At 42.8% G+C, this 12,844-nt stretch overlaps 1 protein-coding gene across 4 annotated transcripts in view; it reads left to right on the plus strand.

The window, feature by feature from the left end:
- Window positions 1-12,844, plus strand: part of hmcn1 (hemicentin 1) — a 725,933-nt gene that overhangs the window by 666,333 nt on the left and 46,756 nt on the right. For all 4 annotated transcript variants that reach the window (XR_005945469.1, XM_041207700.1, XM_041207701.1 and 1 more), the window contains exons 89-93: window positions 19-189; window positions 2,438-2,608; window positions 6,241-6,411; window positions 9,446-9,616; window positions 11,970-12,140. Coding sequence is in view for 3 of the 4 variants with exons in the window: in XM_041207700.1 (XP_041063634.1) it covers window positions 19-189; window positions 2,438-2,608; window positions 6,241-6,411; window positions 9,446-9,616; window positions 11,970-12,140 (855 nt within the window). In the remaining variant the exon portion in view is untranslated. The remainder of the gene's footprint in view (window positions 1-18; window positions 190-2,437; window positions 2,609-6,240; window positions 6,412-9,445; window positions 9,617-11,969; window positions 12,141-12,844) is intronic.

A 12,844-nucleotide genomic window follows, 5' to 3' on the forward strand; every position in this document is an offset into this window, starting at 1 on the left:
AACATTTTATGCCTTCAGTGGATGGCAGCTGGTCAGAGTGGGGCCAATGGGAGGAATGTTCTCATACCTGTGGCCAGGGCAACAGGACAAGGACCAGGACGTGCACTAATCCATCAATGCAATATGGGGGGAAACGGTGTGAAGGCAAAGCTGTGGAGGCTATCATGTGCAACATTCGGCCTTGTCCAGGTATCAGAGACAATACTAACAGTTCAATGTATACACCCACTCACTGTAACTTTCTCTCTTGCACAAAGGCTTCTAATACAACTCCCATTGCTTTAGGGCTCCTGATCAGAGAAACCATGAATAAGGCTTGTTACCTGGCTCCTGGAGCCATTTTAGAGGATGTATTGAATATCAGTTTCTCTGCTCCTCCTTTGGACCCCTTACGCAGGAGAACAATACCAACATATTTTCGAAAGAAATGTCCTCATATACACAGGACCAGGCCACTTCCGTGGCCAGGACAAGGATAACTTGGGCCTTACTGTGGGCTTCCAACCTCTGCCTCCCCACCTCCCAATCCGTACTTGCTTTGGAGGGTACCCTTTTCATGGATAATCCTCTCCCATCACCCTATCAATTTTGGCCCTCGCCCGCTGGCAGTAACATCATTCCTGCCAAGTGAGAGTCAGGGACATGCAAATGATGCCAAAGAGTTAAAATCTCCTCATGCTATGATTGGGATGGGAGGTTGGTGGGCTGGGTAGTTCGCTGCCCCCAATTCTGTCAGAGTTGAAATGAACATTTTAGTACCACTTTCACCATGATTCTATAAGTTAAGTGAGCAGTGACAACAAGCTAGTATCAATAACCACCTTAAACAGACTAGTACAGCAACTTCCAATCAACAGGAACACTAATTTGAAGGACACTCACTTATCCCATTCCCTGACCTAACCGAATCCCACGAAGCAAGAAAGGCAAATTGCTTCAATGTTTAAACTCCCTCTGCGGCTAACAAAAACATAAGCAGACAAAGAAACCTTAATGTATCATTGCATCCTGCCCATAGGTGCTGTATTAGCAAATTATGCTTCATAAAATTTGTGTATGTGTATGTACACTCATAAGAAATTACTGTAGCAGAAAGATTTGGGGTAATATTGTTTGCAGAGTGAGGAAGAAAGCCAGTTCTTGGCAGTGTGATGGGTGCTACGGGGGCAACATATTGTAACCATGCTTTTGAAATTGGTGCACGCAAGAGATTTACGCCTGACTTCAAGTGCTTAAAGATACACTTTTAGTAAAAACATATTTTTAAGAATAAGACAGAAAAATAAGCAGAGTTGCAGCGCATCATTTTTCTCAGTGGTGCCATGCATAAATCACATAACGTTGTACATCAGTGCAGTTTGCATCATCACATCCTATGCTTGTAACCAATGAGAAAAAGGCTAGACAAATATATTCATCTGAAAAGTATACCTCAAACAACCCGATCACTAATCTCTTTCCTAACATGGATGATTTAGAGAATAGAGGAAAAAAGAATTGGCACGTTGTCTTAATTCTCTCTATTATTTTACATGCACAGCATTTTTCCAATTTAGGCCTGTCATTTTGCCATCTATGTTCAGTCATTCAGTCTCCCATCATCTGTGTTCCTTTTCAGTTTTCCAGGATCTTTGTTGCTACTAACTCCCCAAATCTCCTGACTCCCCAAAGTCTGTCCGCCATCTACACTAGTCAGGAGTGTGATGGAATATTCTCCACTTGCCTGGATGAGTGCAACTCCAGCAAAGCTCAAAAAACTTGACACCATCCAGGACAAAGCAGCCCATTTGATTGACACCCCATCCACCACCTCCAACATCCATCCTTCCACCACCAACGCACAGTGCCAGCAGTGTGTACAATCTACAACATGCACTGCAGCAACTCACCAAGGCTCCTTCAACATCACCTTCCAAACCCATGACCTCTACCACCTAGAAGGACAAGGGGGCACCGCCTGCAAGTTCCCCTCTAAGTCACTCACCATCCTGACTTAGAAGTATATCATTGTTCCTTCACTGTCGCTCAGTCAAAATCCTGGAACTCCTTTCCTAACAGCATTCTGGGTGTACCTGCACCACATGGCAACAGCGGTTCAAGAAGGCAGCTCACCAGCACCTTCTTAAGGGCAAATGGGGATGGGCTATAAAAATGCTGGCCTGGCCAGTGACACCCGTGTCCCGTGAAAGAATAAAAAAACACTTTCTATTCAGAGATCCATTCCACCTTTTTATTACTTTCCTTATGACAGACCTAAATTTGCCTTTTGCTAATGTGAACCTGTGACTTTTTGTCTTACTTTAATTTAATGAAATAACTTTAGAGATTTACCACTTTCTATCCTGTTTACTATTTAACCTTCTTGATAAGGCCTCCTCCTATTTTCATACTTTTATATACTGAAACCTCCTTGTACCTTTTGTCAATCTCTCTTCAGTTGTTGGTGGCTGGAGCTCCTGGTTGCCTTGGGGACCATGCAGTGAAACCTGTGGTAAAGGGACTCAAACTAGACTAAGACTTTGCAACAATCCTCCGCCATCATTTGATGGGGCCCACTGTGAGGGGCAGGATGCACAGACAAGGGTTTGTAAGAACAGGCTGTGTCCAGGTAAGCAATTAGAAACTATGGGCTGGATTTTCACCACAGAGGCAGGAAACAGGAACCAGATCTGTTTTTGGGTCAGAAACCTGTTTCTGCTAGGAAACTGACTGAAGTTCAGATTTTTGCAAGGTGAGCCCATAATTGATATGGAGACTGCCTAATTAAAGCTTGTTGAGGCAGGAATGGAGGTGGCTTTCAGACACTCTAGGCAGCCATTCCTGAGGCTGCTGGTTGTCCTAAAGGAGAGAGTTTGTGTCAAAGCCTTCCACTGCACCACAGAGAAGTGAGATATCACAGGGGAGCTGGATTCCTGGCACCCATGAAGGAGAGGATGGAGGTTTGCTTCCCAGAGAATTGCAGGAGGAGGTTACCTTATTATACAGCAAGGGCATCTTTATGTTCAACGTCATCTACCCCTGCCTCCAATTCCTCCTCTCTCACTGTCTGCTCCTGCTCCTCCCTCAATGAGCTGTCTCCTTCCAGGATTTCGGTGTTTTCAACGTCCACACCTTTTTGGAAGGCCATGTTATGGAGAGTACAGCAGACTACCACAATAACCAAGACACTTGCTGAAGGGTATTGCATTGCACCATCTGACCAGTCCAGGCACTGGACCCATATTCCCTGAGTCTGCAATGCCCTAGAAGCTGTGAATTTGATGTGTTATCCAGCCTCAACGAAGAGGGCACTTTCACCTTAGTGATGCACCTGTGTACAGCCACCTCCGCAGAAGCCCACACTGATGAGGGCACAGATAGCTGAGACTATCTGCTTTCAGTTGCAGTCTCCTTCAGCATTGATTCTGCAGATGTGGGAGTGATTCCCGCAGAGGGGCAGGGGGTGAGATGGTTGACCACATGCCATCTTGTGCTGCTCAGCTCATTACTTATGCATCCATGTGGAGCACAGTGAATCTCATTGGCAGTGGCGCGCAGGAAATCTCCCTCCCCGCCATTACCTCATGGGCTCGAAGGTCTAGGCGCCATATTTAAAATGCCCCAGACAGCCTCTCTCCTTTTCCCCCTCCTTAGCCTGGCTCCCAGGGCCAGCCTCCACTCCACCCTTCTATCCTACCCCCGCACCCCCCCACCCTTCCAGCCTCTGTGCAGCTTGTGTTTCCAGCTCCTAATATGAATTAAATTATGAGCGGTCCCCAAGAAGGCGAAAGAAGCATCTACTGACCTTAAAGTCATGGATTAAGTGAAGCTTGCCAGGTGCATGCCACTTATACACAATCGTAAAAGTGAACGTTCTAATCTTTCACTGGCGGGGAACTTAATTTGGCAGGTGAACTTAATTCTGGTGAGGGCCTTTTAATGGCATGTATGACGCACTAATGCATGCAAAAGCCTTCCTGACATTGATGGTCTGGGGCTCAACCCACCTTTAAAGTCCTGAGAACAGAATTCCGACAGTTCATCCTGATTCATCCAGAATTCCGACAGTTCATCCAGAAACTGATTTTTGGTGTCACGCCAAAGGAGATTGGAGGATTCCACCCATAGATCCTGTGCTCAAGGTAATGTCTGCCTCCCCTTCCTGCCCCTCGTCCCTTGCCTCTGGCTTCTGATGCCAGCACTCTGTCCTTCCTATGCAGGCTGCCTAATGGCATTGATTTCTGAGGGTGCAGCACCCATTTTCAGCTGTACCCTTCATGGTGCTCAGGTGGAGTCAAAATAGCCTTACCCTCTGCTCTGGTGGTCGTGCCAGAAGGTGAAAGCCCCCTGAACTGGTAAAGTTCTTAATGCTGTCTCCTCCCTTGACCTGCGTTGGGCTTTTGTAACTTTGGTTTCAAAGAGGTAAGCCCTTTAATCTAAGGAAAGCATGAATATTTACATTTTAAACTTTTCTCACCTCGATGGCTCACACTGACATGGTCCTTGACTCCTCAGCTGGTCTGAGACAGGCAGCTGCTGAACAATGGCCACCCCCAGGAAAATTCAGAAAGTTTGCAGAGACAGGCTTTTATCAAGCCCTTACCTATTTTAATTGGCCTGTTTAAAAGTGCGGGTGAATTCCGAGGCCAGCATTCCTCCATGCCTGTGAGGAAATAGGAGATGCTAGAAAAGGAGGCAGGACATCCAGCTGTTCAAAGTCGCTGCCATTTTTCAGCCACCTGCCTCCATTCCCGGCTGAATCAGGCCATGAAAGCCCAGCCCTAAATTTTTAAAAGCACATTTTGTAATTCATGTTTAATGAAGATATGTATAAATGCTTAGTGGCTGCATTATATTACAAAGAGTGATGTTCATATTTAACTCATATGTCCAAACATAAACCCCCCACCTGCTTGTAGCAAATACTTAATCTGAGTGTCAGTTTGGCTTAGGTTGGGAATAAAGTTATGAGTATTCTCACCTCCTAGTTAGCAGATTATGAGATCAAGCTCCAGCCCAGACTCGAGTGCACAATCTGGACTAACACTTCAATGCAGTACAGAGGGAGTGCTCAATTGATGGAAGTGTCAGGTGAGCATAAAAGACTCAGCTATTTGGAAAACTCCTGGGGAAGAATTTCTGCCCCCTGGGCGGGTAAGCCTGACCCAATCTCCGGCGGGCGGGGAGCTGATCCCTGCCAGAGAAGCGGGCCCCGCCGCCATTTTAAGTGGGCGGGCCAATTAAGGCCCGCCCAGCGGGAAGCGCTATGCACTTCCTGTGCAAGCGAGGGGGATTCCCCAAATGCAAGAGTGCACTCTTTCACGCATGCGTACGAAAGAGCGCACATCTCCCTGAGGCTAAGTGCTGCCTCAGGGAGATCGCTGACAGCTGTACAAACTTTAAAAATAGAAAAATAAAAAATTCCTTAACATGACCTCCTCATGTGACAATGTTATGGGACATGTTAATAAATTTCACTGAAACTTTACTAAACTTTTTTAAACCCTACATGAAACCTCATCCTGACAGTGGATGAGGTTTCATATTTTTACAGAAGCCTGCCAGGGCTCCTGGCCTGCCCACCAACCTTAAGGTTAGACGAGCAGGTCCTTTAATTGTTCTAATTATGCTGTCAATGGCCTCAATTGGCCATTGACAGGTCGGCGGGTGCACAGCTGAATGTTGCTGCAGGCTGGCCTTCCTGAAAATTTAAATGGGGCGCAGTGATGTAATTTTGCGTGTTGGCGAGCAGGCCCCGCCCCCTGCTCGCCAACAGCAAAATTCAGCCCTTGGTGTCCAGACAAAAGTTCCTCCCTGAACTATACCAATAACAGATCTATAGGTCACTTAACTTATTTACTGTCGACAAGGCTTTGACTTGCATAAATTGTCATGGCTGCATAGCAACAGTTAACACAACTCCAAATGTGATTAATTGGCTTTGAAGCGCTTTGGGGCATTATGAAGGCATGAAAGGTCTTATTTAAATGTCAGTGTTTGTTTCCTGAGTCCCAATCTTAAGCAAACTGAAATAGAAAACTATTTGAAATCAATCACAAAGGTAGTGATTGTTCATTGCAGCCCAGGACATTAACTCAACCTGTTTGACAAGCATAAGAGGAATTTAGCTGTGTTCTTTGTCCTGTTGGATGAGTGAAGAGCCTCTGTTCATGAGTATTATGAGTATCATGAGCCTATTGTAGGCTAACAAACTACATCTCTTCTAATTCGCTAATTAAATTTGGTATTTCACTGTTTAAGTGGATGGAAAATGGACATCTTGGATCAGCTGGACAGCATGTAGTGTGTCCTGTGGAGGAGGCACTCGACAAAGGGCCAGAACATGTTCAGATCCAACGCCGCAGAATGGAGGGCGCTACTGTGAAGGCAATGATGTACAAATCGACTTCTGCAACAGTGATCCATGCCCAAGTGAGTATGGAAAGATGAATAAAAGTCTTCAAAAAATGCTAATTGGATACTTGTTCAGTTACTGCCGTCCATTAACTGATTAAACCATGGCAGTGTACACATCTTCAAACAAAAAATTTGGGATTTTTTTAAAAAGCCAGCGTACAATAGATTAACATTTGATACAATAGAAATTAAACCAGAATATCCTAAAAATACGTGGCAAGTCCATTAGTATCCGAAAGGAAAAACTAACATCTTGAGGCCTTAAGTCAGAGGTTTAAACCACAGTCTCAACCTGAAATATGAATCTGCCTTTTGTCTTTTTGGATGCTGTTTCTCATTTGTAGTTTTCCTTAAGGCAAAGTTGACTTTACGTAGTGTAACCCTCCTATCTATTGCCTAAATGAATAGCATTGTTCTGTGCTGAAACATTCCACATTTGTAACTAATTAAACTCCAACAGTATCCTGATGCAAATTTGGGAATCTTGTGGTATTGTAAACTTGTGTTTAAACTTCCCAAATTTAAGTAAGAGGGTTATGTCCCTCTGGAGTTGGCAGCATTTTCACCATGTTGGGTGAATATGCAGTGGTGGCTTAGTTTTACTGTTTTTCACCATCACCCTATGCACTTTTTGAACAATGTACCCTTACTTTAGCTGCAGCAGCGAAGCTTATTTCTCAGTTGTTTTTCTCTTCATTCACAAAATTACAAGATAAATACTGAAGAAGGAGCTGGTCAGCTCTTTTTCACCTCTTCATCCAGAAAAAAATTGTGTTTCCTCCTCATCACCCCATTTACTTGTCTCTTGAGCAAATCTAATTGTTTCACCATTATCCTAACTGAAAAATGAATTCCTATTGTTGATAACTCGTTGCACAAAGAAATTCATCCTGACATTTGTCTTCCTCTGGATTTTTTTGACTTTTTCACAGAAAGGATTTGAAACATAAGGTATATTAAAATGTGACTTAAAGTAAACTATATTTATGGGAGGTTTTTTAATCACAATAAGTGGTTAATACGCTATTAAAAGAGGACCTGCCTGAAGGCTGTAAAGAAGAAACAATTGGTTAGCTCGTTTTGGTAATCAAGAAACTCCTCAGACCTATTAGTCAGTATTCTCAGGTGCACAGCAGGAGGTCTTGTTTGGTCTATTTGTATATCTATGTTACAATCCACAAGTTACAACATAGTGAGGCTTGGCCTAAATAGCCAAGTGGTTATGGTACTGGGTTTGTAACCCCAAGATCAAGAGTTCAAATCTCACAATGGCAAACTATGAAACAATGTAACTTCATCTGAAACAGATGGAAATGGGTTTGTACTCGAAAGAGTTACTTAACCTTCTAAAAAGTCCCTCTTCCGTGGCTACGTTCGCTGCCGGATGTCCCTGGAGAAGGAGCACGCGGTGTCTGCTGGCATTCTCGAGGCCTTCCGTGCTCGGTGGGCACCGCGGGGACTGGGGTGTTTTGTTGACCCCTTTAATCACATTTTGATTTAAAGTTTGTAAGTTTCCTTTAAACTTTGTTCTTGGTTTTATAGCTGACCTGAATTAGGGGCTGTGCCTGATTTATCCCAATTTTGTTGATTTGGTTTTCATTTAAAAGATTATCAAGAGTTCAAATTTCACAATGGCAAACTATGAAACAATGTAACCTCATCTGAAACAGATGGAAACGTGTTTGTACTTGAAAGAGTTACAACATAGTGACAAAAACAAAAAAACTGCGGATGCTGGAAATCCAAAACAAAAACAGAATTACCTGGAAAAACTCAGCAGGTCTGGCAGCATTGGCGGAGAAGAAAAGAGTTGACGTTTCGAGTCCTCATGACCCTTCGACAGAACTTGAGTTCGAGTCCAAGAAAGAGCTGAAATATAAGCTGGTTTAAGGTGTGTGTGTGGGGGGCGGAGAGATAGAGAGACAGAGAGGTGGAGGGGGGTGGTGGTGTGGTTGTAGGGACAAACAAGCAGTGATAGAAGCAGATCATCAAAAGATGTCAACGACAATAGTACAATAGAACACATAGGTGTTAAAGTTAAAGTTGGTGATATTATCTAAACGAATGTGCTAATTAAGAATGGATGGTAGGGCACTCAAGGTATAGCTCTAGTGGGGTTTTTTTTATAATGGAAATAGGTGGGAAAAGGAAAATCTTTATAATTTATTGGAAAAAAAAAGGAAGGGGGAAACAGAAAGGGGGTGGGCATGGGGGAGGGAGCTCACGACCTAAAGTTGTTGAATTCAATATTGAGTCCGGAAGGCTGTAAAGTCCCTAGTCGGAAGATGAGGTGTTGTTCCTCCAGTTTGCGTTGGGCTTCACTGGAACAATGCAGCAAGCCAAGGACAGACATGTGGGCAAGAGAGCAGGGTGGAGTGTTAAAACGGACAGAACACCGCAAGAATGACCCAAACCTCCCTGTCGCTTGCCATTTTAACACTCCACCCTGCTCTCTTGCCCACATGTCTGTCCTTGGCTTGCTGCATTGTTCCAGTGAAGCCCAACGCAAACTGGAGGAACAACACCTCATCTTCCGACTAGGGACTTTACAGCCTTCAGGACTGAATATTGAATTCAACAACTTTAGGTCGTGAGCTCCCTCCCCCATCCCCACCCCCTTTCTGTTTCCCCCTTCCTTTTTTTTTCCAATAAATTATAAAGATTTTCCTTTTCCCACCTATTTCCATTATAAAAAAAACCCCACTAGAGCTATACCTTGAGTGCCCTACCATCCATTCTTAATTAGCACATTCGTTTAGATAATATCACCAACTTTAACTTTAACACCTATGTGTTCTATTGTACTATTGTCGTTGACATCTTTTGATGATCTGCTTCTATCACTGCTTGTTTGTCCCTACAACCACACCACCCCCCCTCCACCTCTCTGTCTCTCTATCTCTCCGCCCCCCACACACACACCTTAAACCAGCTTATATTTCAGCTCTTTCTTGGACTCGAACTCAAGTTCTGTCGAAGGGTCATGAGGACTCGAAACGTCAACAACATAGTGAATACTGCTAAAGTCTTTCTTTTGCATTTCCTTAAGCCCATGGTAACTGGGGTCCATGGAGCAGTTGGGGAACCTGCAGTCGAACATGCAATGGAGGACAAATGCGACGATATCGTACCTGTGACAATCCCCGGCCAGCAAATGGTGGAAGGGCTTGTGCTGGAGCTGATACTCAGGTTCAACGGTGCAGTATTAATGTTTGCCCAGGTGAGCAGGTAGATTTTATATCAGAGATAAAAACAAAAAACTGCAGATGCTGGAAATCCAAAACAAAAACAGAATTACCTGGAAAAACTCAGCAGGTCTGGCAGCATCGGCGGAGAAGAACAAAGTTGACGTTTCGAATCCTCATGACCCTTCAACAGAACTGAGTAAAAATAGGAGAGGGGTGAGATATAAGCTTATATCTCACCCCTCTCCTATTTTTACACCGTTCTGTTGAAGGGTCATGAGCACTCGAAACATCAACTTTGTTCTTCTCTGCCAATGCTGCCAGACCTGCTGAGTTTTTCCAGATTTTATATCAGTACTTTGGAGCAGCCTTGAGGACTAGGGATTTCTGGTGTAACTGCATCTAAATAGCAGAGGTAAAAATAGTGATCAACGTATGTGTTTACCAGTTCCTTTGCATAGGCAGTCTCAGATAGATGCATTTTATAACCGTGAACAAATATAAAAGAACTAGCAAAAGAACACCACATTCCCAAAATCTGATGTGATGTTATTCCTGTTGAGTTGAGAAGCATTGTGTCCTAAAATTATGCAGATATGAGACGAAACGCATCTATCAGACAGAATGCCAGTAAAGATGCAAATATGGAATAAGATGTAGTATCAGAACCAATATTGCAGTAGCTGTGAGAAGTGGCTTCATTTTTTTGTGGTTAAAGGAATATATGGTTTCTAGGGAAAGAGTTTTGTTTCTTCATGAAGTGGCGATGTTTGTATTAAAATTCATCTTCACCTGCCACCTGCAGGTGAATACTTAAGGGCCATCTCATGATAACTGATTATACCAGATTCCATTCTTGGCTCACAAAACACCTTTCGTCCCAGAGAGAAGGGAGACAGTACCAGGAGGAGTTTTTGCCAGAAATGATTACTGCTGCACATATTTTGATACTACACTTTCATTGCAACAATCTGGAAAGCCATTCACAGAATGACTTGCCTTGAAATCAGATACAAGCTTTTGCTTGCTGAATATACTCACTATGAGGCAAAACCCACAGCAACACACTGACATGTGCAAATGTCACCACTATGTGCAAGCAGTGCACCCCCCACTTTGGTGGAACCTTCCCCACAACAAGACCTAACTCTACACTTTGCCTCCAAACAGTGCACTGTTCCCAGCATTTGCACAATATACCAATGATTTTGATACACTAACATATTCCTCTGAAAGCACCATGCTGAAAACTGTATAGAGATTTCACAAAATACACAAAGGTACATTTTTTTTTAAAGTGAAAATTAAAATAGCAAAAAGAAAGTTGTATCATCATGTCTCCTTTACTGAGTCACTGGCACAAAGGTGAGGCTTGCCGGTCTGGTTCTTATTTCTGCCTTCAAAAAAATTTGTGAAACACGTTTTCATGAATATAATGCTCTTTGTACAGTTGATTCCAAATGGTAATGTTTTAACATGAGTGCTTCAAGGGAATTAAATATGGATTAGATATTGTAAACATTGTTGATCTTAAAATTATTTCATTTTACAACTTTTTTTAATTTGGGAGATATTGATGTGCAGATGAAGAGGCTGAAATTAGGCAGCGGTTCTAAATAGTAAATCTATACTCTATCCAATTTCCTTTTCCACTGAAATCATTCAGTCTGAGTGTAAAGTGGGCCATCCATTTGCTATGGCCAATTTGCGCTACCGCAAGACAAATTTCACCCAAGAGAGAAGTCAGGATAAATCAAGTTGTGCTGATTAGTTGACACCCAAGCTTGGTCTTTAAAAGTCTGTAGATTGTAGATGAAAGGAATGGCTGAAGGAGGTAAAGCAATCTACAGGTTTGAAGTACTAGGAAAGAGTGAGTTAAAATGGGCTATTACAACAAATCTTGATTTCAATAAGGTGCATACGAACATACGAATTAGGAGCAGGAGTCGGCCACTCGGTCCCTCGAGCCTGCACCGCCATTCAATAAGATCATGGCTGATCTGATTGTAACTTCAACTCTACCTTACCCCTACAACCTTTCAACCCCTGCTTCTCAAGAATCTTTCTAGTTCTATCTTAAAAATAATCATCAAAGACTCTGTTTCCACTGCCTTTTGAGGAAGGGAGTTCCAAAGATTCACGACCTCTGAGAGAAAAAATCAGGGATGCAAAGAGATATGTAAGAAAGAATGTTTGGAGCTTACAAGGAACAAGAGAGGAATGTTTATAAAAGCATGATTTTATTCATTGGAAAGGCAATTAACTTAATGTAAAGCTTAATGAAATAGTCTAATATATGTTAAAGCTCTAATGTTTCCTCACACTCTTCCTCAGTGAAATAAATAATTACTAATTGTTCGTATTTATTCCTCCTGAATTTATGTCCAGTGGATGGAAACTGGGGACCTTGGCAAGCCTGGAATGATTGTTCAGCATCTTGTGGAGGTGGTGCACAGAGGCGACTTCGCCTGTGTAACAACCCAGTGCCTTCTAGTGGAGGCCGCTCATGCCCAGGCGATGGTTCACAGGTGTCCAGATGTAAAGTCCAGCCCTGTCCAGGTTTGTCAGCTGTTTCATTGGATGCTTGAAGAGACTTCAGCTTTGACAATCTTCATAATTCAACAAGGACAATTTTAAATATGCCCTATCATGAGGAAAAGAGTTTTGCAAGACATTACCTTTTCCCAATAACACCGATTCTTACCTTATCATTGTTGCTGATATTAATACAGTCCTGCTGATGCCTTCTTCTGTGCTGTAATTTCTATCTCAGAGATAATCACTGAAAAATAATGCATTTGGTTTTACTCTGAATGCTATATTTATTGTATAAAAATTCCTTTAAAAAAACACATCATCCAATGCTGAGCAAAATAAGTTATTTTCCCTGTTGTTTCTTTTCTTTTCTCCAACTGCTAACCTGAAGCCATTGATTCCCTTCTGCTGTATGGTTTGTATGGGTGCCCGGCATCTCCAGTACTTCACCCAACTTTAATCATTAGACGTGGAAGTGAGAGTAGGCATTCCTGATTATGTTTGGAAGCTCGGCTCAGTGGCAGATAGAATGCCACAATTCTGAATAGACAATATGGAGGGAAAATGAAGCCTAGTACTTCCCTGTCCTTCATGGCTCAGCCATATATTGGGTAAATTTGCTAAATCAATCAGGGGTAACCAAAATTCTACCTCTTGAACTCTATTTTAAATTATTCAAATAAATTTCCAAGAAGATACACTTTATACAATTAAAGACCCATATAAAT

Source organism: Carcharodon carcharias, chromosome 16, assembly GCF_017639515.1.
Source record: "Carcharodon carcharias isolate sCarCar2 chromosome 16, sCarCar2.pri, whole genome shotgun sequence".
Taxonomy (NCBI): Eukaryota; Metazoa; Chordata; class Chondrichthyes; order Lamniformes; family Lamnidae; genus Carcharodon; species Carcharodon carcharias.